The sequence below is a fragment of the Erpetoichthys calabaricus genome, chromosome 5 (genome assembly GCF_900747795.2).
Source record: "Erpetoichthys calabaricus chromosome 5, fErpCal1.3, whole genome shotgun sequence".
In the NCBI taxonomy this organism is placed as follows: domain Eukaryota; kingdom Metazoa; phylum Chordata; class Cladistia; order Polypteriformes; family Polypteridae; genus Erpetoichthys; species Erpetoichthys calabaricus.
This window is the reverse complement of record NC_041398.2, coordinates 95,430,013-95,453,344: the sequence shown is the minus strand read 5'-3', so window position 1 is coordinate 95,453,344 and position 23,332 is coordinate 95,430,013. Positions and strand designations below refer to the sequence as shown.

General features: G+C 41.1%; 1 protein-coding gene across 1 annotated transcript in view; it reads left to right on the top strand.

The window, feature by feature from the left end:
- LOC114652769 (coiled-coil and C2 domain-containing protein 2A-like) overlaps positions 1 to 23,332 on the top strand; it is a 100,461-nt gene that overhangs the window by 22,525 nt on the left and 54,604 nt on the right. Inside the window, exons 11-17 of the mRNA XM_051928541.1 lie at positions 3,243 to 3,452; positions 11,074 to 11,180; positions 13,471 to 13,611; positions 15,415 to 15,571; positions 16,935 to 17,176; positions 18,230 to 18,407; positions 19,871 to 20,024. Coding sequence (XP_051784501.1) covers positions 3,243 to 3,452; positions 11,074 to 11,180; positions 13,471 to 13,611; positions 15,415 to 15,571; positions 16,935 to 17,176; positions 18,230 to 18,407; positions 19,871 to 20,024 — 1,189 coding nt within the window. The remainder of the gene's footprint in view (positions 1 to 3,242; positions 3,453 to 11,073; positions 11,181 to 13,470; positions 13,612 to 15,414; positions 15,572 to 16,934; positions 17,177 to 18,229; positions 18,408 to 19,870; positions 20,025 to 23,332) is intronic.

Sequence of the window (23,332 nt, the reverse complement as noted above, 5' to 3'; positions counted from 1 at the left end):
TGGCCTGATATTTACTCCGGTATATGCAAAAGCAAATGAACTATTGTAGGATCTAATGCAGTTCATAAAGTTTTTACTTTTAGGTACATCGTTAGTTAGAAGCTTTAGTTGAGCTTTGCGTTTTTGGAGTCGAGACATTTTTTCATTTAGAAATATGGATAAGTAATAAGGAGTATTGCACTCACTGTTAATATGGAGCCTTTTCTGCGGTTGAACGGTTAATAGTGCCTTATTGTAATGAGATCCACCTATGCTGCATAGCCGTCTATTTTGTTGTTTCTTTTGTGTTCATGTGTTTGTTCCTGAGGATTGTTGTCGCGCGAGCGTCTTCTTTCTGTTTGTGTTCCTGTGTCTTGTTGAATCCCCCTCTTTGTGTGTGTCCCGTCCCTTGCTTGTAGGGTCTGTGGGGTGGTTTTGTGTTCTTTTTTTTTGTGTTCCATGGGCTTGTTGAATCCCCCTCTTGGTGTGTGTCCCGTCCGGTGCCTGTGGGGGGGGGGGGGGGGGGGGGGGGGGGGGGGGGGGGGGGGGGGGGGGGGGGGGGGGGGGGGGGGGGGGGGGGGGGGGGGGGGGGGGGGGGGGGTGGGGGGGGCCTTGCTGTTGTGCGCGATCCTCTTTTTTTTTCTTTTTTTTTTTTGGGTCTTGTTTCGTGTGCAATGTGTTTCGTGCTTTGCTTGCGTTTGAATACTTTTTTATGTGCCTTTTCCTTTTTTCGGTGCTCTTTGCGCCTCATTTCTCCATTTTTCCTGTGCTCACTCCTTTTTTCTGTGGTCTTGTCCGCCTCTCGCGGCCCCTCATCCACCTCTCTCGCCCTCTTTTGTCCGCCTTTCTCGGCTCCTCAGCCGACTCTCGCGGACTCTTTTTGCGCCTGCACAGTACGTCTTTTTGCAGCTACGGCCCATTGCCGGATGTGCCTGCGTCCATCATCCGGTTTAGCATTCTCGGTTAGTAATATGGATTCTTGAGTATTTTCTTATTCGATCTTTAACCAGTTTCCAAATGTTGAAATCTGTAATTACCAATTTTATGTTTGGTACATATAGTAGCCCTACTTCCTGATTGCTTTGACACCATACACAGCATATCATCTCATGGTTCTTGTGTAAATAATGTAACCTATCGTGCTTTTATGGTCCAGTTCTTCTGTTAATAAGTAATTTTGTGAACTGTTTTCAGATTGACCTAAATGTTTCCAGTTAGCATTTCATTAGTTATACAGTACACCAATCTAGAATTCTTCACCCCTTTCTTATTCACGTCTCCTGCCGAATCATGTTTTCCCACTGTTGAAAGCCCCTCTCACCCCATTTCTGATTACCATTAAGTAAGGTCCAGTCTCCCATTACTATTATGTGCTGGACATTTCCAACAGGAAAATTGAACTACTCAATGGCTGATCTTTGATGGCTCATGAGACTTAAAAGAGATTCTCATTGAGATTTCATTTAGCAATCAACTTTGTCACAGATGTTTCTCCTAAAGGAGAAATCACTTTAAACATAAAGGAGACATGAGATACAACATGAGAGTCAAAACTGAGAATTTGCTTTGAAAAGCATGGTGTATTTTTTAAATCTCTTTCAAGACTTCATATTTTTTACTTATTATTGGACTGATGTCTTGTAGTTCAAGGTGTCTTACAATATTTGAGACACAATCAATTTAATTTCCTTTTTCCAACTGGAACACAGCCAGATGAAGTGACTAGCTCCTGGGTTACACAGTGGTGTCAGTAGTGGGATATGAACCCACAACCTTGGCGTTAAAAGTCCAAAGTCATAACCACTATGCTACATTGCCTGTCTTTTCTTCTATTATGAGTATGATGTAACTGCAGTGAAGCAATATAAATCAGAGCAACAATTAGTATTATTCAGAAGCAAGGACTACAGTTTTGCAAACAGTGTTTTATTACCACAAACCAATGTCCATACATTTCACCATATATTACTGAGCACATAATCAGGAAACTATTAGGAAAATCTGAGCCCATTGTGTGACTCTGCTCAAATCTCTGCTGTAACTCAAGAGGAGACCCTTGTGAGAATAACGGGGTATTTTTACTCAGAAAAAAAACCTGAGCTTGCAGCGGCTTTAATTTCCCACGTATTTCACACTGTTTAGAGGTATCCTGTATTTAACCCGACCAAGGAACTTCCACTACAATATACAAGCATGAGTAACAAGAAGAAAACTCAGAAAGAACCGGAAAAGAAACTTAAAGCTGCTTCAAAGTCTGGACAGACATCCGGCCCGAGTGTAAAGTATGGCCTCTCGGAAACTGACTTGGGACAGGCAGACGAAGGCGCAGATCTCCTGGGACCCCGCTCCATTGTTTCGTCTCCAGTCGAGAGTGAAAACGGGAGCGAAGGTGCAAGAAAAAAAACCTGAGGAGCATGAGACAAAAGAAAATGTCTCTATTTAACTTCTTTTTAATGTCGTTGTTGTCTAGGAGAAACCAAAAAGATATTAAGGAGATCATTTTTTTGATTTGTCATTCCTATGGGTGGATTGCTTTGACTCTAAAGCCTGCTGTAGATCTCCATAAAATGCATCCTTTTCACTTGCTGTACTGTTTTCTGCTGTTGCAAATTTATGTTTTAGTCCTATTTTCTCCTTTAGATTCAAGTTCATTCTCAGTATTCTTTGATGTGTAGGTTCCCATCTTCTTATCATTTCAATCTCACTACTTACAACCATCCCCACTCCTGCCATTGCTCTCCTTTCTATTGGAGTTACCAAAGATCTGTAGCAACATCCTTTGTCTATGTAGAGCACCAAGCCACACTGACAGTATATCCTAAATGAAACAATGTAATCATTTATGAAACTCTCTTGTGCATGACGGAGGAGTGTGTTCAGTTGAGAGCTAGTTTTTTAATGGAAAACCTGCCTCTCCTATGGACTTTTTCCTACACTGTATATGTTGGCAGAGAATCAAATATACAGTAGTCCTGGATCATCATAAGTGCACAAGTCTTCTCTAAACTCTAGTACAGTTCTTAATTTCTCAGTGACCTCACTTTTTGTTCTTAGTACACTATCCATCTATCCATATTCCAACCTGCTATATCCTAACTACAGGGTCACGGGGGTCTGCTGGAGCCAATCCCAGCCAACACAGGGCGCAAGGCAGGAAACAAACCCCGGGCAGGGCGCCAGCCCACCGCAGCTTAGTACACTATTTCCAGTTAAATTCTACTGTGTCACATGAATCTGCTTCATTTTGCTTTCTTTCCTTCCAGACAGCCAAATCAAAACCTACCAGATACTATACACCTGGCATGGCCGACCCACATGGAGACACACAATTGGACATTGACATATCAGGACTAATGTTCACTCACCACTCACTGTTCAGCCGTGAACATGTCCTGGCAGTCAGGCTGCTCCAACTCTATGATCATTTTTTAGTGAGAAAGCAGAAGAACCTCGTCAGCCAACTTAGAGATAAGGTTTGTGTTTGTTTTATTTCAAGTTTGTTCAGCTGATACATTGATTTACTAGAAATAGCAGCACAGGCCTTTTGAAAATTTTTATTAATGCCACTCCAGATAAACACACTTTTATCCTTTCTCTATTTATACTGTAGATGTAGTTCATCAGTCCCTTCATGATGACTGTGTGTGGTGAACCCTAATTTGTGATTATTTACGTCAGAGTGGTTGTGAGTGCAGGAAGAAGCTGCTTTAACAGAAATAATGCCCTCTCAGCATCTTATCATGAAATAAAGCATTTCAAAATGTAAACAACAAGATTGCTGTAGTTCTTCCTGCTTTTCAAAAATTAAATTGGTTTACACATGCGTACTCTGTATAAATGCGAATTATGTCAACATATTTAGCTTAATTACAGCAAAATATTTAGCTACATTTAGGTAAATTACAGAAAAACATATTCAGAATTTCATCTCTCTGTAGACGCTTTCATGAGAATTTACTAATTGTGGTTTTGTTCATTTTATGTATTTATTCATCATTTCTTGGCTTATCCATTGAAAATAAAAGTTAAGCCTCAGTACCCTAATGTTGTTTAAACATACAAGTAAAATTCCGTTACAATGAACTTCCAGGGACCTAAAAAATATTTTGTAGTAATGAGATTCTGTATTTGTTACTATAGTGCTTTCTTTAACTTGAGTCCAGGCGTTTGCAATCATTTCAGTGGCTTCTTTCGCGTTAATTTTAATCTTCTCCTGTCTACAAGTTATGCTGATGAGAATTTTTCTCAGCATTTCCTTGTGATGATACATTTTCAGGGTGCGAATGATGCCCAAATCCAAAGGCTGGAGCACTGCTGTGCAATTGGGTGGGAGAAATTCAATGTGAACATTATCTAAATGCGGAAGCATGTTGTGGGCAGCACAGTTATCAATCAGAAGCAGAATCATCCTTTTCTTCTTCTTCATATTGTGAGGTTTCTGAACTCTTTTGGGATCCCACCCACCCAACGGGAACGACACGCTGAAGTACATCCCGAACCGTGATTGCCGCTTCTGTGTAAAACTGTTTGTCCGTTGCCAGGGCAAGGCAACAGCAGGCTCACAGCGCTGCAGTGAAGCGCCACAGAAGCGAATCCTAAAAGATCAGGGTTGCGCTATAAGTCCCTGTGTTACACCCCAAAACACGAGACTGAGTCTCAGTACTTTAACAAAGCTAGCTTTATTCAGCTTGAAACAGAAACAGCATGGTTATTTATTGTAGCGTAATCTGCCACTCTCCTATACTCAGACACAGTAGTCAGGCAGGGTCGTGGCCAGGTTAGTGGCCAAGTAATCCTGTTCCCTGCATTTACAATGTTCATTGCATCACCCATCGAGTTTGCTTTGGTGGAAAGACACAGCAGAGCTGTGAGCCTGCTGTTGCCCTGGCAACATATAAACAGTCTTCCACAGACGCGGTGATCGCACTTTGGGACACTCTTCGGCATGCTGTCCACTTGGGAGTGGTCCCAAGAGAGTTTAGAAACCTCACATTCTCTTGAATGAGTGCCGCATTAATAGGAATGTTTCTTGAACGAGCATCACAGAACCACATAAAAACGGCTTTTTCGACGTCTTCAAATGCAGCAGTTCACATACATTTGCAACCCGAGATTTTTCTTCTTTTTTTTTGCTTGGTCTTTCAAGAAAGTTGACAGTGTTGATGGCGAAATTCCAAATTCACTGGCAATGTCTTTTTTTCTTTTTGCCGCAATTAAGAGCTGCAAAAATGTAAAGTTTTTTTTTTCTAATATGAACTGTTATCGTTTTTTCATGTCTGCCATTTCTATCGGAGGGTGACAATGAGTTACATTCCAATGGATGTTTTTTAAATGTTGACGAACGATAAGCAAAAGGCATCACTGAAAACCACTGAAAACAAAAACAGAGTATGAGCAAAGTTCGAAGAAAGAATTTTTTTTAACAATGTTTCTGTTTGGGGATCATTGTGCACAACTGAGCTGCAACCACAGAACTAACTTCTCTGTGGATGATTCATTCAGGCATTTCAATGTCTTTTGGGCACTTTGTTGTAATGAAACTATCTGCTGAATGTACTTCGTAGTAACGAGATTTCTATAGACTTGTGTCATATGGGGAAGCTGTCAGGACCATAAAAATAATTCGTTGTAATGAAAATTTCATTATAAAGATATTCGTTGTAAAGGAATTTTACCTGTATTTACTTGTAAATTTGGATGAAAGCACTAATTTAATTATACTTCCAGTGGCGCTGCCTGTTGTCAAAAGTTGCATCACAGAGCCTGGGAATGCCACTGCTGTTCTCCACAGTGTCTTTATGTTCTCCATATTCTGCCGTTTCACTGACTGTCAAGTGTTTGGATGGGTGGATGGAGGCTACTTCACTTAGATAGAATTCTTTATTGTTATTATGCATACATATAACGAAATTTTTTGTTGGTAGGACTTGGCTTCAAGGCAGAATACTTAAATATACAATACACTATAAATAATAAAATAAACATAAGTATAAAAGACAGCAGCAATTAAAACATCATCAAGTCCAGACTTTTCCTGAGGTAGTATGCCTGCAGAGACCAGTGATCTGTGTGCGTGGGTCTGCAGGGGAGGAATACGAGTGTGTGTGTTTGATTATGAGGGAAAATGCTTGTGCATGTCTACAGGGGCGCAGGTTAGGGGTAGATGTAGAGTATGTGTGTGTGTATCAGCAGGGGCAGATGGACTTCACAGCTCTGGGGAAAAAGCTGTCTTTCAGTCTGCTGGTACGTGTTTTTATGTTTCTGTACCGCTTTCCCGAAGGCAGTGGTACAAACAGTCCATTTCCCGGATGGGTGAGATACGCAGCTATACATTTGGCAATCTTCTGCACCCTTCCAGCATATACAGAGTCCAGGTCTAGGAGAGTACTTCCCATGATCCCCTGTGCTGTGCCAAGTCCTTTCTGTCCTGTGCTGTGCAGCTGCCGTACCACAGTCATACTGTGACAGAGAATGCTTTCTATAGCAGATCTGTAGAAATTTGTGAGCAGCAGAGAGGAGAATCCAGCACGTCTCATCTTCCTGAGGAAGAAGAGTCTTGTTGGGCCTTCTTTACCAGGTGAGATGTGTTCAAAGACCAGGTCAGATCCAATGTGATGTGGATACCCAAGAACTTGATATTGTCCACACACATTACAGCCTCCTCATGTATGAATATAGGAGCATGTTCTGTTCTTCTGGACCTCCTATAGTCCACAATGAGCTCTTTGGTCTTGCTGGTGTTCAAGATGAGGTTGTTGGCTGAGCACCATAGTTCTAGGTGTTGTATCTCCTCTCTATAGTGAGTCTCATCATTGTCTGATATGAGACCCACCACGGTCGTATCATGGCAGAGCAATCATGCATAAATAGTGTGAAGAGTGCTGGGCTGAGTACACAACCCTGTGGCATGCCTGTGTTCAAAATCAGTGTGGCTGATGTACGATCTCCAATTCTAACCACCTGAGGCCTGCTGGTGAGAAAGTCCCTGATCCAGAGACGCAACGATGTGGACAGACCCAGATTATGAAGCTTTAGTACCAGCTTGTCCGGAATTACGGTGTTAAACACTGAACTAAAATCGACGAATAGCATCCTAACATAAGTGTTAGGGCATTGCAGATGAGTCAGGGCTGTGTGAAGTACTATTGAGACTTCATCCTCTGTAGATCTGTTCCTCCTGTAGGCGAACTGATGGTTGTCAAATCCAGCAGGGATGGCATCCCTGATGTAGTTTAGGAGGATTCTCTCAAAGCACTTCATTATTACTGGGGTCAGAGCCATAGGGCTGTAATCATTAAGGCAGGTGACCGCTGATTTTTTAGGCACTGGCACAATAGTGGAGGATTTGAGGCAGACAGGGACCATTGCAAGTTGTAGAGAAAGGTTGAAAATGTCCAGAAAGACTCCTGCCAATTGATCAGCACATATTTTCAGTGTCTTACCCGACACCTTATACGGTCCTGCAGCTCTGTTGGTGTTAATCCTCCTCAGGGTGGACCTCACTTGGTGTAGTTGCAGGACTAGAGGCTGATGCTGCTCCTCCAGCCAAGGGAGATGTACAGTCTCCCTGCTGCTAGATCCATCAAAGTGTGCAAAGAAACTGTTCAAGGTGTCAGGGAGACTAGGGTCATAGTTGACCTGCTGATCGCTGCGCTTATAATCCGTTATGGTCTTTAAGTCTCTCCATATGTTCCGTGGGTCATTGCTATCAAAATACTCCTCAATATGCTGTTTGTATCTGTATTTGCCAGGTTTATTCCTTTTTTTAGTTCTTTTCGGGCTTTGCTATATGCCAGCCTGTCGACTGACCTATATGCAGCGTCCCGGGCTTTAAGCAGGGACCTCACCGTACTGTCCAGACACGGTTTCTGATTTGGAAACACCCTAAAGGTCTTTGTGGGCAGGGCAGCATCAGTACAGAACTGCACATAGGATAGGACAGATGATGTATATTCCTCTAGATCTGAGCCCTCTTTGAACACTCCCCAGTCAGTATGCTGAAAACAGTTCTGTAATGCTGAAGATGCCTCCTCAGTCCATACCTGTGCTGCTCTGGTAGTCGGTTTCATCTTGCAGATCATGGGAGTATAGGCTGGGATCAGCTTCACTGCAATTTGGTCCGACTTGCCCAGATGTGGTGCTACTACAGCCTTGTATGCTCCTGGGATGTTGCAATAAACCTAATCTAGAATGCTATTGTCTCTAGTTTGAAAGTTTATAAATCCTCGAAATTTGGGAAGCACTGCTTTTAATTCTACCTGATTAAAGTCACTAGCCACAATCACAGCCGCGTCTGGATTGGCATTCATTTGTCTTCTAATCAGGCAGTACAGCTCTTCCAGTGCTAATTTAGAGTTAGCTCGCAGTAGGATATAAACAGCCACTATCAGGATGGAGGAGAACTCTCTTACAGTCTTTAATGGTCTGCATTTCACTGCCAGATATTCCAAGTCGGGGGAACAGTATGTTCCAATAATGTTTGTAGCTGTATACCAGGATTTATTAATGTACAGCGCCAGCCCTCCTCCTTTACATCCATATTACTAAACGAGAATGGTAAACCGGATATGAACGCAGGGACCTGCCCGTGGACGCAAAAGACATAGTGCGCAAGTGCCACACAAAGCCCCCCCCCCCCCAGAGTGAAACGGGAGAGACTACGCACGTGCGCAGGCGCCACACAAAGCCCCCCCCCCCTGCACCAGAGCAAAACGGGATAGACTACGAACCGTCAGAGTAGGAAACAAAGTAAAACGTCATAAAGAGGTTAAAGAACAGGGACAAACACATGGAGAGCAAGTTACAGAACAAAGCCCCCCTCCCCAGAGTAAAACGAGAGAGACTACGAACCGTCTGACATGCCGCAAGCGGGATAAAGCGAGATCAGAAATAAAACACAGAGTAGGAAACAAAGTAAAACTTTATAAAGGGATTAAAGAACGGGGACGAACACATGGAGAGCGGGTTACAGATGATGAAAACTGGAATGCAACAGCTTCAAAAAAACCTAGGCACTAAACACATGCACACCGAGATACAGAATATAAAGGCAGAACCAACGACAGTTAAACGTCCACACCACACAGCGGAGGCGGACCCGGAAGGTGCAGGCGCCTACATCGTGCGTCGGAAGGTGCGGTAAAGTACAAAAGGCAAAGGCAAAGTACGGAAGGCGCAGGCGTCGCCGCCATATTGTGAGTGGCACTAATGCGTGGTGAAGGCGCAGGAGGAGACATAGTGAAACAAGAGGAGTCAACGCCCCGCCCCAGAGTGAAACGGGACACACTACAGAGTCCACAAAGGTTCATACATCAAACCCGAGATGGTACGGACACGCTTCTAAAACCGCGGAAGCAAAACTGTCACGGCTCCAAAACCAAACAGCTCAACAACTAACACAGCTTCGACACCAAGCCCGCATGGACAGATCTAATGAACGTGGACGCCTACAACGTGCGTCTCAAACTGCGTAGGCAAAGCAGGCACGGATTCAACACGACACAGCTCGAGTGACCAAGATACAAACACGCGCCTGCCTGGATATAATTAATGAACGCAGGCGCCTACAACGTGTGTCTGAAATGCCGCAGACCAGGCAGGCATTGCTCCAAAAAGAAAGAGTTCGACTAAACGAGATACGAAGTGAAACGGGAAACACTACAGAGTCCGCAATGCTCCACAATGCACCGCATAATAGTTTGGAAAGAGCTTCGTAGTAACAGTGAGGAGACCCAGAGTGACACAGGCGAACGCTCCGTATTAAACATACGTCATCCTCACACGTCCAAAGTATAGATAGATAGATAGATAGATAGATAGATAGATAGATAGATAGATAGATAGATAGATAGATAGATAGATAGATAGATAGATAGATAGATAGATAGATAGATAGATAGATAGATAGATAGATAGATAGATACTTTATTAATCCCAATGGGAAATTCACATTTTCCAGCAGCAGCACACTGATACAATAAATAATATTAAATTAAAGAATGATAATAATGCAGGTGAAAAAAAGGCAATAACTTTTTATAATGTTAAATGTTAACGTTTACCCCCCCCCCCCCCCCCCCCAGGTGAATCACATTACAGTAATGCATTATTAACAGTACGATAAACATCACAGTATCGCAAACAAATGAAAATTATTACTCGAAAAAGGGAAAATATATTCACCACGGACCAGGTGTCATTGAAACAAAAGCAGAATAAAGCGAGATCAGAAATGAAAGACAGAGTAGAAAGCAAAGTAAAACGTCATAAACAGGTTACACGAGGGGGCCAAACACATGGACAGCAGGTTACAGATAATGAAAACCGGAATTCAAAACCTTCAAAAACAAAAGCTCGACTGACCGAGATACAAACTGAAACGGGAAACACTACGGGGTCCGCAGTAGTCCACAATGCACCGCATAATAGTACGGACGGAGCTCCATATTAACAGTGGGGGGCCCCAGAGTGACATGGGCGAACGCTCCGTATTAAACGTGCGTCATCCTCACACATGCCTGCCCAGCGGGCATGGGTTCAAAACGCTGGGGGTAGGCAAGCGAAGCGAGCAGGGGGCGGAGCCCCCTTGTTTAGCAGAAGCTGCAGTCCTGTCTGCCCGGAACAGAGTGCGCCCCTCTAGCTCCACCACAGCATCTGGGATGTTACTATCCAGCCAGGTCTCGGTAATAATTGCTGCACAGCAGTCCACCTTATGTGAGGTGATCCTCAGCTGAATCTCATCCATCTTATTGGCGAGAGACCTGGTGTTCGTGAGGAAGAGACTGGGAAGAGCCGGTCTGTATGGGTTAGCATGTAGCCTAGCATGTATGCCGCTCCTTCTGGTGGAAACAGAATTCAAAAGTTTAGTAACACTTCAGTAGTGCCACACTCCTGTACTGGTTGTGCCGTCTCCTTGATCTTGTGCATTAAAATAACTTCCAGAATTAAAAACAAGGCAAACTTGCGTTCTGCATGATATAATATGTATTTAATGTGCCTGCCTTGTAAAAGTGAATAGAATGTCACCACTATTACACGGTCTCCCTTTTTTTTTCACATTAATAACATAATATTCTCAAATTATATCTTCTCTAGCTTCATGCTATAAGGACTGCTGTACGGAACATTTCAGAATTGCATAACAGCTCATCCTTACCCCCCACGATACAGCACAGAGTGGATGAGTACAAAGCAGAAATCAGGTACTACGGATTTGAATATTTTTCTTCCACTGACATTTTATGTTCCATTTTATTTTTAAATTTATCCAGGAGGGCTGATTTGAGCAGACTGTGAACCAAAACAAGCCAAGGAGAACCTGAAGTTTAAAGTAGACGAGTGTATAGTATTTCGCCCTAGCTGGCCCACTTGTTTGCTTTTGTTATTTGACTGATATTTCATTCTTTCCTCTCTTTCTTTTTCTCTCTCCCTCTGTTCCTCCCATCAGATGAGCTCTTCCCAACATGAAACCTCCCAGTTCATAAGCTCTTCTAGGCTGGTGACTGGAAATCCAAGTGGGAAGTCTCCTGGGCTTCTCAGATGCTTCAGAGAACTCCTGGGATCCCCTGGCTGGAGCTGCTCCTAGCGGCCCCAGGTTCTCCTGCAAGCTTGTCTCCCAACACCTGTGTTAAGGGTCAGGCAAACCTCAGGCTGCCTAACTATTCATGGGTCCGCAGGACCCATAGAGCTTCTCTCTGGTGAACAGTCTGTCTGGGGGGATTCCCAATGATATACATAGTATTGACAAGTCCAGGAAAGAATTAGCAACTCTGTCCATGTTATGTGGGAAACCATCTAGGGAATCTTACAGCCCAGCTGCCTCATATCAGTTTATCGGTATAGTAGTTGCAGTCCCTACGGTATCCTTCAATAAGGGTGCGCACAAAAAGGCGAACTTCAAAAGGGCGACCTCAATTGGGCGCGGCGAATAAAGGCGCGCGTAAATAAAGGCGACCTCAATTGAGCGAATGTTTTAATATTCTTGCTTTCGCCTTTTTATACGTTCAATCATTGCCTTTATCTAATACATTTTCTGTAATAATTTTGTTGCGTTTGCCTTTATTCGCTGCGCCCAATTGAGGTCGCCCCTTTGAAGCTCGCCTTTATTTACGCGCGCCTTTATTCGCCGCGCCCAATTGAGGTCGCCCTTTTGAAGCTCACCTTTTTGTGCACACCCTTATTGAATAGAACCAGTCCCTACCTGCCCCTTCTTTACCCTATATACTCATGTTATGGCTGGATTTTTGATATGTTAGAAAAATATTTTAACAGTAGTATTAAAATGTATTTCTCTTGTTGTTGTTATCACTTTTTCTTCTTTGAGATGGCCATGGTGGCATAGCAATTGACTTCATATTCATAGTCTAGACACCTGGTAGTAGTGGGTGTTCTGAGAAAAGTCCCATGCAGGCCTGATCTGGCCTTGTTTCCATGTGCTAAAAGAAAAGGTCCCCAACACCTATAAACTGGTATTAGAAAGAGGTGCTGCGGTGGGCTGGTACCCTGCCCTGGGTTTGTTTCCTGCCTTGCTCCCTGTGAAGGCTGGGCTTGGCTCTAGCAGACCCCCGTGACCCCGTAGTTAGGATATAATGAGTTGGATGATGGATGGATAGAAAGAGATGGTCTAGATAGTCAATGAACCACTGAATGATTGTCCTCAATCTGTAACAGATTCTTCTCATGACCCAAAAAAAGTGATGCAGTATTTAGCTGCTGTTTCTGACCACCAGCATTTCATCTTCTACTCCCAGCTAGGCCACAGTTCTGTGGTGTTTTTATAATCTTATATATGTCTTGCCTCTTCTGTGAGTACTTGAATACACTCCAAAGACATACAGTATATGCTAGCTTAAATGGTTGACCCAGTATGATTGAATCTTCAGGTATGCACTTGTGTGCCCCAAGATGGCCTGATGCCCCATGGAGTTTTAGCGTTTTCCTGAAATATTTTAATTATATTGAAAACATGTTTTTCCTTATAATGTGTTTTTGTTTAATTACAATATTTTTAGGTTTATAAACTCATTGTGAGGGCGGCACAGTGGCGCAGTGGTAGTGCTGCTGCCTAGCAGTTAGAAGACCCGGGTTCACTTCCCGGGTCCTCCCTGCGTGGAGTTTGCATGTTCTCCCCGTGTCTGCATAGGTTTCCTCCCACAGTCCAAAGATATGAAGGTTAGATGCATTGGTGATTCTAAATTGTCCCTGGTGTGTGCTTCGTGTGTGTGTGTGTGTGCCCTGCGGTGGGCTGGCTCCCTGCCTGGGGTTTGTTTCCTGCCTTGCACCCTGTGCTGGCTGGGATTGGCTCCAGCAGACCCCTGTGACCCTATAGTTAGGATATAGCGGGTTGGATAATGGATAGATAAACTCATTGTTGTCACATATACAGAACACATTATTATTCAACATGCAACTTGTCACCACTCTCCATGTACAAATAAATAGGAAAAGCTATTCATCATATATTTTTGAAGGTTATACTTTTGTTCTTTTCAGGTATACAAGAAAGTTGCTCGATTCAGAATTGGAAAAAGATCGAACTTTACTAAAAAGCATGATACGTGTTTGGAAAAACATCAAAGCATTGCGGGATTTGCAAAAATTTACAAACACTCCCCTGAAACTTCTCCTGAGAAGGTATTTTTTTTTTGACAATTCAGCAACTCTTCTATGAAAGTGTTTATTAATAATAACTTGCCTTTGTGTTGGTAGATGTCCAGGGGCAGGAGAGATATTATATGTGTACTCCTTATGATAAAGACTGGTGTATTAAAATTTGCAGTAATTAAGGTCAGTCTTGATGCAATTGAACCATGGTAGCCACAGGGTACCATTACTATTAATTTCTGATGATTGCCAGATTTACACACAAACACTTTGTGATGCAGTGATGCATTCAGTCTGCAGGCACCTGACTATACTTTTTGACTATACAACAGTGAAATTCTGTCATCCATCATAATATCTTTAGGCACAGTTATGTGTAATGCCCAACCTTTACACACCTGTCATCTCCAGGGAATGTCATTAATATCCTTCCTGGACATTTCTTAACCAAACTGTAATAAATCATGTGTGAGGCATTATGGGATACCAACCCCACAGTACTGCACACACTCTTTGTGTCCCTCTTTATCTTTGGGTGCAGTTGGGCACTACTTGGCTGAATGTGCCCCAGGAGACTATTTGGCATCAGTATGATTACATGCCATGACCATAACTGCTTGTATTGACACACTGACAGTCAGAAATGTTTTTCCTTACCTTGATATGCTGCCTTCTTCTGGACCAAAAAATAATTCCTTAGTTCTCACTTTGATTTTCCTTTCTTACTTATATGCAGGGCAATCTTAACAGCATTATAGGCCCCTGGGCAAAGCACCCTACCCACACAACCACTCAAGTCACAACATACATAGATTAGCATGGGGCCCTTATGCTTGTGGGTCCACTGGGCTACTGCCCAACGTGCCCATGCATTAAGACAGCCCTGCTTATAAGTTACCTGTTGTTTTCAGCAGATTTCATCTTGCAGATGTGAATATTTATAGTGCATAGTGGGAAGGGTAGGGTGTGTAGGTAGGTAGGTAGATAGATAGACAGACAGACAAGCTCACCAAAACACAGGAACACAGTTGGAAACTTGTTAAGGCTAAATTTTGCATAAAGATTAAGAAATTTTTCTTCATATACAGAACCACAGACACATGGAATAACTTCTCAAGTAGTGTGGTAGAGAGAAGGACTTTCGGGACTTTCAGAACTAGACTTGATGTTATTTTGGACTGGCGAGCTTTGTTGGGCTGAACAGCCTGTCCTTTTTTTTTAGATTGTTCTCAGTGTTCTAATGTTCTGGATAAACAGATAGAAAAAAAACGTTACCAGTCCAAAGGAGAAGTTCAGCTTTTATGGAAGCTAACATAGAGAAACATAACAACAATAACAACAAAAGAATTACAAAAAGAAGAAAAAGCTTCTGACTTTACTGATGATAAGAAAGCAGTCACAGCGAGGTATCATGCAGATGATTTGCTGCTGGTATGAAGGAGCCCCAGTTGCATTTCTTGACACACTTCTGTTGGCTGAAAGTACTCAGTGTTAGTGTGTCAGAGAGTGGATGTGCAGCATTGTTCATAATGGCGTTTAGTTTGATCTTCATTCTCTCCTTACCTACTACCTCCAGGGGGTCAAGATTGCATCCCATAACTCAGCCTTCCTTCTTGATCAGCTTGTTGCTTCAGTGGACCTCTCTTAAAGTGATGTTAACAGCCCAGCAAGAAAATTGCACTGACTTTGAAATTGGTGTACCTTAGTGTTTGTTAGTTACTAGAAGAAGATCAGTTTTGATTTTGGCTCTTAGAGGAGAATGCTATTTAAATGAAAATGAAGTTATGCAAATCTCAGAACATTTAACAAATAACAGAATGTTGTTTTTCAAAGAGAGGAAGTAGACAAGATGAAAGAAGAACAAATGTATGAGTCTGAAATCCAGGCTGAGGCATCTGAGGTACTGGAAGATTATGAAGAAGAATATCAAAAGAACCTTGCAGATTTCAAGGCGAAGCATGCAGAATGGAAAGCCTGGAAGAAGAAACAAGTAATCTTTTTACACTTTAGGCTTTTGTCTCTAACCTCTAGCCTCCTCTGTTTGTAAGAAGTGAAATATGTACTGTGACAATTATTGGCATTTGAAGTCTATAAGTGGTTAAATTCCTCTTACCGAACATTGAGTTTCAGCTCAAGGCTGGTGTCCCAGGTGCAATTACTGGGCCCTGTAAGTAATTCTGGGGCTTTGCTAGTGTTTATCCTGGAATGGCATTTAAAGTCACCTCACTGAGAAAAGGGTCTTTGAGGGAAGAGTCAAGAAGTGAAAGATGACGAGAACTTACTGTCAAGAGTAAGAGAGGCCAGAGAGAGAGGGGGTTTGAAGCTGCACTAGAGAAACCTTTGTGTGATACTCTGAGGTGCGTAAGTGTTGTCCAACTAAAAGACAACATTCTGAGACACGTATAGTCAGGCCCAGACTAGCACAAGATTTTTTGCATTGTCTGTTTTGCTACTTTAATAATAATAATTCATCATATTTATATAGCGCTTTTCTCAGTACTCAAAGCGCTATCCACACAGGGAGGAACCGGGAAGCGAACCCACAATCTTCCACAGTCTCCTTACTGCAAAGTAGCAGCACTACCACTGCGCCACCTGTGAGGACTTTATTGCCCTTCTTTTGTTTACCTGTCTTTTTTTGCATTATTTATATAATATATACATAATTTCAACCTCTATGTCTTTAGGGATGCTGTAAGAGTGCCCCGTGTTATTTGTAACACACATTATTATGTTGTACAGAGCTCTACAGAATGGAGTTTATTTTTACCTTGCGCAGGAAAAATCTGCCATTGTGACAAATAGCCATGGCCCTTACCTGCCTGGGAGACCTTGTTAATGGAAGGACCAGGGAGAGATCAGACAACAGAGCATTATCTCCCCTGGAGTGCTAGATGGCAGCCACTCCCTGGGTAGCAGCAGTGCCTCGGATTCCCACAAGGCTCCATGGGAGATGGAGTTTGGCGCCCTGTTAGGTTCCATGGGCACTTCCAGGGGGTGCTGCAGGGACTGAAGGACCCTACTTTGTTTGGCTTTCACCTCACCTGGATGTGCTTCTGGACCACGTTAACGGGCCACCGGAAGTACCCGCGGGTGAAGGATCAAAGTAGCCTGTTGCCACTGCTCCAGGAGCCATTTGGGAGGAAGAGGGATGAAGCTTGCTGGGAGGAGTGGAGGCAAAGGAAGAGAAAGGAAGACAAGTGCTGTCTATTTATTATTTAATTATTATTTGGAAACTTTTGTGTTTACATTTTGGTGTGTGGGAAACAACTGAAAAGTGTTTCTCTCTGTAAATAAAAACACGTGTTGTGCTAATTTTTTGGAATTGAATTTTGGTTATTCCTTACACCCAGAAATCGAGAAAAAAAACGAAGCAGGAACAGGGAGAAGAAGGTAAGGAGCAAGAGGAAGAACATGACCAGGAACAAGGGATAAACTTGGAAAGACCAAAAAGGCCTGAACCAGTGGATCAAAATACTGTTGTGCAGCAAATCCGTAAAAGAGTATACGGCATTCGTAAAAAACCTGGAGAGCCTCTGCTGATACCTGAACTGACCTCTGTGGGAACCATCACTGGCACTGAGCTCTGCCCAAGGTAAGGAAAATGATCTATCTATCTATCTATCTATCTATCTATCTATCTATCTATCTATCTATCTATCTATCTATCTATCTATCTATCTATCTATCTATCTGTCTGTCTGTCTGTCTGTCTGTCTGTCTGTCTGTCTGTCTGTCTGTCTGTCTGTCTGTTAATATCCAAGGAAAGTAGTGTGTTTACGTGTTTTCTGTATCTGAAGAATGTAACTGCTTCTTCACACTCTGTCATTTAGAGTAAATCTCTATATATCAAATGCTTAGGATTGTCACACACTTACTTGCGAACCACTGGGACTAAAACCTTGATCTTAGTCTTAATTGAAGATTTATGACGTGATACGCGCTGATGAAGGAAAACTTTTTGAGTAACAGGAATCTCCACAAAGTTAAGGCATTGTTCTTGTGGCAAACTGCTCAAGAGGGTGACATGGCAGAAAGAAAATGAAACAGCGGCAATATGTGCTGAGCGTAAAGTGCCGTTCTTAGGATAAAGAAGAACAACAGCCCCATCTGTGTATTATAAAACATAATTATAACTGTAGCAGCCAGCAATAAATGGAGAATGCAGCAGGGCAAATGTTACTCTCTGGCTGGGGCAGTTCCTTGGAATAGTGTTCTTTTTTAAAATCTCTAGATTTTTATGGCAGTCAAGTCCAAAATGAGACACCACCTTCTGGGTGTGTCTCCCTTTTATACCATGCAACTGGAAATGAGGGCTTTCTTGACTTTGTTGCTCTCAAGGAGTGAATTCTCGAGGCTGTGAGACCCCCCTCTCATCCCGGGTTGGTTCATATTCCTTAGGTGAGCCTTGAAGGTGACCCTTTGGCTCGCATACATGACAAGATGCTTCAGCCTCCTTTAGGGAATAAAAACCTCCTTCCATTGCTAGCATCCCATTGAAATATCACACTCTTCAGGCCACTTCCCAGCAGCCTATGCATGATAAGCCATAGTCTTGTGTCTCAGTGACAGCATAGCGTAATGAGAAGTGTGGTCCTATTCAAGTGCAGCTGTCACATAACTTGTCAATCTTATCATTTCTTGGCAGGAGTGAGGTGCTGAGAAGAGAAGATATGCTTAAGCGCTCATTCTTCATCAAAATTATTTTTAATAATAAAGTGGTTTCTCAGACAACAAGTCATTCGTTGAATTACGATTTCAGAGTCCACTTTGGTCAGATATTTAATCTGAAGATATACAACCAGCCAGAAAGTCTAAAGTTTCAGGTAAGATTTTAGGTTATTACTTTGAAATCTACTGAACCTTACCATTAATTATTCATTTTAAAAGTGAATAGAGCACTGTACAAGCATGGCAGCCTAGTTCTGTCAAAGTCAAGCTTGCTAGCAGAAGAAATGCATGCAGTTGGTCTTTTCCAGAATTATTGTCACTCCTCATGAAAATGAAAGTAATATTAATATAAAAGATGAACCTCGCACGCATCCATCTACCCATCTATTTTTCAAACCTGTTTTTTTCAAATAGGGAGCCTTATAGGGCAAACATGCAATAAATGATATTTTGGGCTTGAACAAATGTGCAAGTCTTATCTCTTATTTGACACTTGTTTTTTTCTTTTAAACAAAAAACGAAGTCGTGCTGAGCATCTTTCTGCAATGTTCAAGTAGGTTGGTGAAGACTTGTGGAGGGGTCTTGGACACCCCTCTACGCAGAGCATTTAATATTGTAGGGTTTGCACTTGTGGACTGACGTCTTTAATTCACATAATAAATTTTCAAATCTGGAGACTGAGATGACCATTGCATAACTTGATTTTGTGTTCTTGCAATCATTTGTGTGTTGATTTTGATGTGAGTTTGGAGTCGTTATTTTGTTGACAGGTCCATCTGCTATGGACAGAGGCAGACAATTTTTGGGCAAAAATGTCCTGGTATGTAGTGGAACTCATTCTTCCATTAATCTTCACAAGAGTCCTTTGACAGCTTGTACCAAAACAACCACAAAGTATCAATGATCCAAAACCATATTTCACAGAGTGTATCAGGTGCCTTTTTCTTTCTATGCACAAACATGACAATGGTGTGCATATCCAAAACTATTTTCATCTCACCTGCCCACAACACACAATTCTATTTGTAGACCCAATGATGTTCAGAAAACTCCAGGTTCTGCATTTTTGTGGCTTGTTTTTAAGAGAGGATTCTTTCATGAAACTCTTCCAAAAAGCTTCTCGACATGGAAGTGGTGTCTTAACAGTTGATATGGAAGTAAAACCAAACTGTGCAGTTGTGGATCTGTGATATTTGACTTTATCTTTGCGTTTCTCACCATCCTTCTCATTGTGCGTGAGGCATGTGTCCTGTTCTTGGCAAAGTTTCAACTTCTTCAGTTTTTGTTGCATTTCATAACCTCTTTAGAGATGCTGTAAGAGTGACCAGTGTTATTTAGAACACGCGTTATTATGCTGTGTGTTGGCTTTGACGGTGCTTAAGAGTATTTTTGACAGCTGCTTAGAATTTTTGTAGAACCTTTACCTAATTTGTTTGGGTCAGCCGCCCTTATTCTTATTCTCCACCAAACATTATGGAGGGCACTGTATATATATATATATATATATATATATATATATATATATATATATATATATATATATATATATATATATATATATACTATTTATGTAATAAAAAATTAAATATATACAGTATGCCTTGTCTGTTTTTTCCAGGTTTTTGAGACAATGAGGTTATTTCCCCAAATGTTAGCTGAGGTGTTTATACCAATTCCTGAGACAACCCTTACTACAAGCAGTGCTCCATTTGAAGACTACGAGTTCAGCAGCTACCAAAGAGTCTTGTTTGATCATGGAGGAGTTGGCAGCGGTAGGACCTTTTCATGTTTCAATAGTCATGTATTGGTTATAAGGTGCTGTATGCAAGCCAATATGTAGAGAGGTAAAGTAAATGCTGAAAAACACAGAAATTGAACTTTCTTGTTGAGGCTTCACCATGTAAAATATTTCTGGATGTGGAGGAATAACCCAAAATAACTGGCTGAGCAAACATGAGTTTATGCATTCTTTTTTTATTGTTATTTTGACTTGTTATTCACTCATGCATTCTTAGGTACCACTTACAGCATTCTTTATTCAGTTTCTGTTGTATACAACAAATCTCTTCAAGATAACAATCTGTGATGCCCATATTACCCACAGTCTTTGTGTTACTCGTATTCTGGGACATCGATGGTCATGAACTGATGGTGGACTAGGAAAACAAGGAGACAAATAAGACCGTTGCAAAATGCTGCGTGGACTTTATTCATACAGGCAGTGTCCAATACATAGTGCAGTGCAAAGCCCTTCATAAATAAACAAAAGTGTTTAGAAATGATACTTAAGTATAAGTAGAAGTACTTTGTCAAGATTTTGCTTTCGCTAAAGTAAGAACTATTTCAGTTAAAAAGTACTTGAGTAAAAGTAAAAAAGTATCTGCTTTCAAAAGTACTCAAGTATAACCAGTGAAAGTACTTATTATAACAAACATTATCATAATAAATCAAATATTTGATCAGCACATAACTTTATGGGAGTTTCTAATTTTCCTCCAAAACATATTATGCACTTCATGAACCATAAAGCTTTCTGTTTAGCTTAAATACAGTAGTAGCTGATTTTCAAAATTCCTGCCATTCTGCCGCACTTGTCGAGGGCTAAATAAAATCCCTGCAGTCCTGAACCTTTCATTTTCAAACAACAGTAGCCACTGTGTGAATCTTGTTCATAATAAACATTGAAGAGTCACCACAAATTTCTTCCTTTCTAAATGTGAAAATGCTGAAAGATTTTTGATACTGAATAGGATGCATTTCTAATGTGACTTAAAAGTAGGATAAGAATTTGTAAACTGATGGTGTCAATTGGTTACTTGACATGAAATTAATGACATGTTCAGTGTTCGGTTTAAAGCTGTTCAGTGTGCTTGGGTTACTTAATGATTATGTGGTGTGATGCAAACAAAGATACGGCTAATTTTTCAATACATTGCTATTGAGTTTAAACACATTGTTGTCTCATTTAAATGCCATAATTATTGCGCTACAGTTTTAATGCAATTCTGTCTAGTTTAAAACACACCTTTATGTCATCTAAATGCAATGCTATCTCATTTAAAGGCAATATTTTTTTATTTTCCATGTGGCTCTATTGAGTAAGATCTTACATTGTAGTCTTAAGTTATATATTGTACACCCAAGATGTGTATATTATGTGCACAAGTTATTATCTTGTGTGAACAAGAACAGTGTGCTGGAGGCAAATATATATTATCATGTGACCACAAAATTGTATTCTTGCTCCATCAAGGACAAGTACAGTTAATTATTTTTGGTGATTTGGTGAATCCGAATGGATCAGTAAACATAATTGATACTGTACCAATTCTTTGTATTATATCACATTGTACTACTTCATACAAATGCAGGAAATTTGAAATATAGAGCTAACATCCACATTGACCATAATTACAGAGATATGCTACAAATTATTCACTGTTTTGTTATTTCATTTCATTCTACAACCAGTTAAAATAATAAAAGAAATTCAATTTTGTTTTTATTACTCTTATTAATAAAAAGACTTAACAATAAACAAGAAAGATACTTTAATGTAGAGTGCGGCACTATGTCCTATTAGTTGCAGTATACCTGTTCCCTAACCTATTTGCCTCACATCCACCCTTCACACACTTGATGTACAGATAACTGGGACGCCTGGATTTCATTAGTGACACAGTGACGATATGAAGTGTGGTACTGGCGAGTGTTGATATGACTTACACTGTGCTTCCCCTACTGGAATACTACATAAGTACATTAAGCCTTGCAATTTGAAGCAAACAATTTGTACAGGTGTCCCAACGTCTGTTGATTACTTAAAAACCCTCTGTCTGTCTTAAAGCAGAATTGGAATAGACTGTGTTACTACATCCTCTCAAGTACTACTTGGACAAAATTACACCGTAGAAAGATGTAAATTCCATGGCAAGAAAATGGCAATTGACAAATTAATCGAGACAGAGTTTTATTAGTGTAGACTTTTCATTTAGAGAAATCAGAGTAAAAAATCAAAGTGTCAGTGAGTTTAGTGTCCTGCACAATCCAAAGGCAATTGGAAACTGGAAGAAACTCTGATAGGAAGAGTTCTGGCAGACCCAAAGTCACAATCCAATCAGAAGACAGGTTTCTGAGGGTCACCAGCTTATGTGATGGGCTCCTCACAGCACAACAGCTTCAAGCACAGTTTAACAGCGGTCACATAAACCAAGTCTCAGTTTCTAGTGTGAAAAGGAAAGTTTGTGCTGCAGGTTTGACTGGGCGAGTGGCAGTAAGAAAGCCATTCCTTACTGGACAAAATAGGGCCTTGAAATACTGGCTGTGGACTACTGCAGACTGGAAGAAAATCTTATGGACTGAACAATCAAAATTTGAAATCTTTGGTTCATCACACAGCAAGTTTATAAGCCATCAAGTTGGTCAAACATGGAGGAGGAAATGCGATGGTCTGGGGTTCTTTTGCTGGAAGCAGAGTTGCTGACTTGCAGAGTGACTGGCATTCTGAATCAAAAGGGTTACCATAGTTTGGCTGTTATATGAGCAAAAGGTGGCTTCTTTGATGAATCAAAAATTTCTATACACTTTTGTATATTTACGTATAATGATTCCTTGACTTATTGTTTTGCCATTATTTATTTGTTTTATAATTTCATTTCATGAAGTCGCTCATTCATCTAAAGATTGATATTTCCAGTTTAAACCCCAAGGTTCCCAGAAGAATTTTAAAACTTTCCAAAACAGTAGGATTACAAATATTTTATAGCATTAAAATTGAAAATATATTAAACAACTGTTAAATCAAAGCAACTTATATTAACAAAGCAACATCAACATTACAGTATATCACCATTTTCCCTGTAAAATAAGGATTTATGACAGATTAATCGTTCATTATTAACTCATTTAGTCAATACTGACTCATTTGGAAAGGGCAATTATTATTAAAATGACTTTGGTTTTTGTGCTTCATCATGCTTTGCTCCAGATCTCTTAAAAGAATGTGCCAATCTCAAATTCACAACTTTAAAGGAGAAATGAGGCTAACTTTACATTAGTAGCCTCCTTAGAATTAATGATT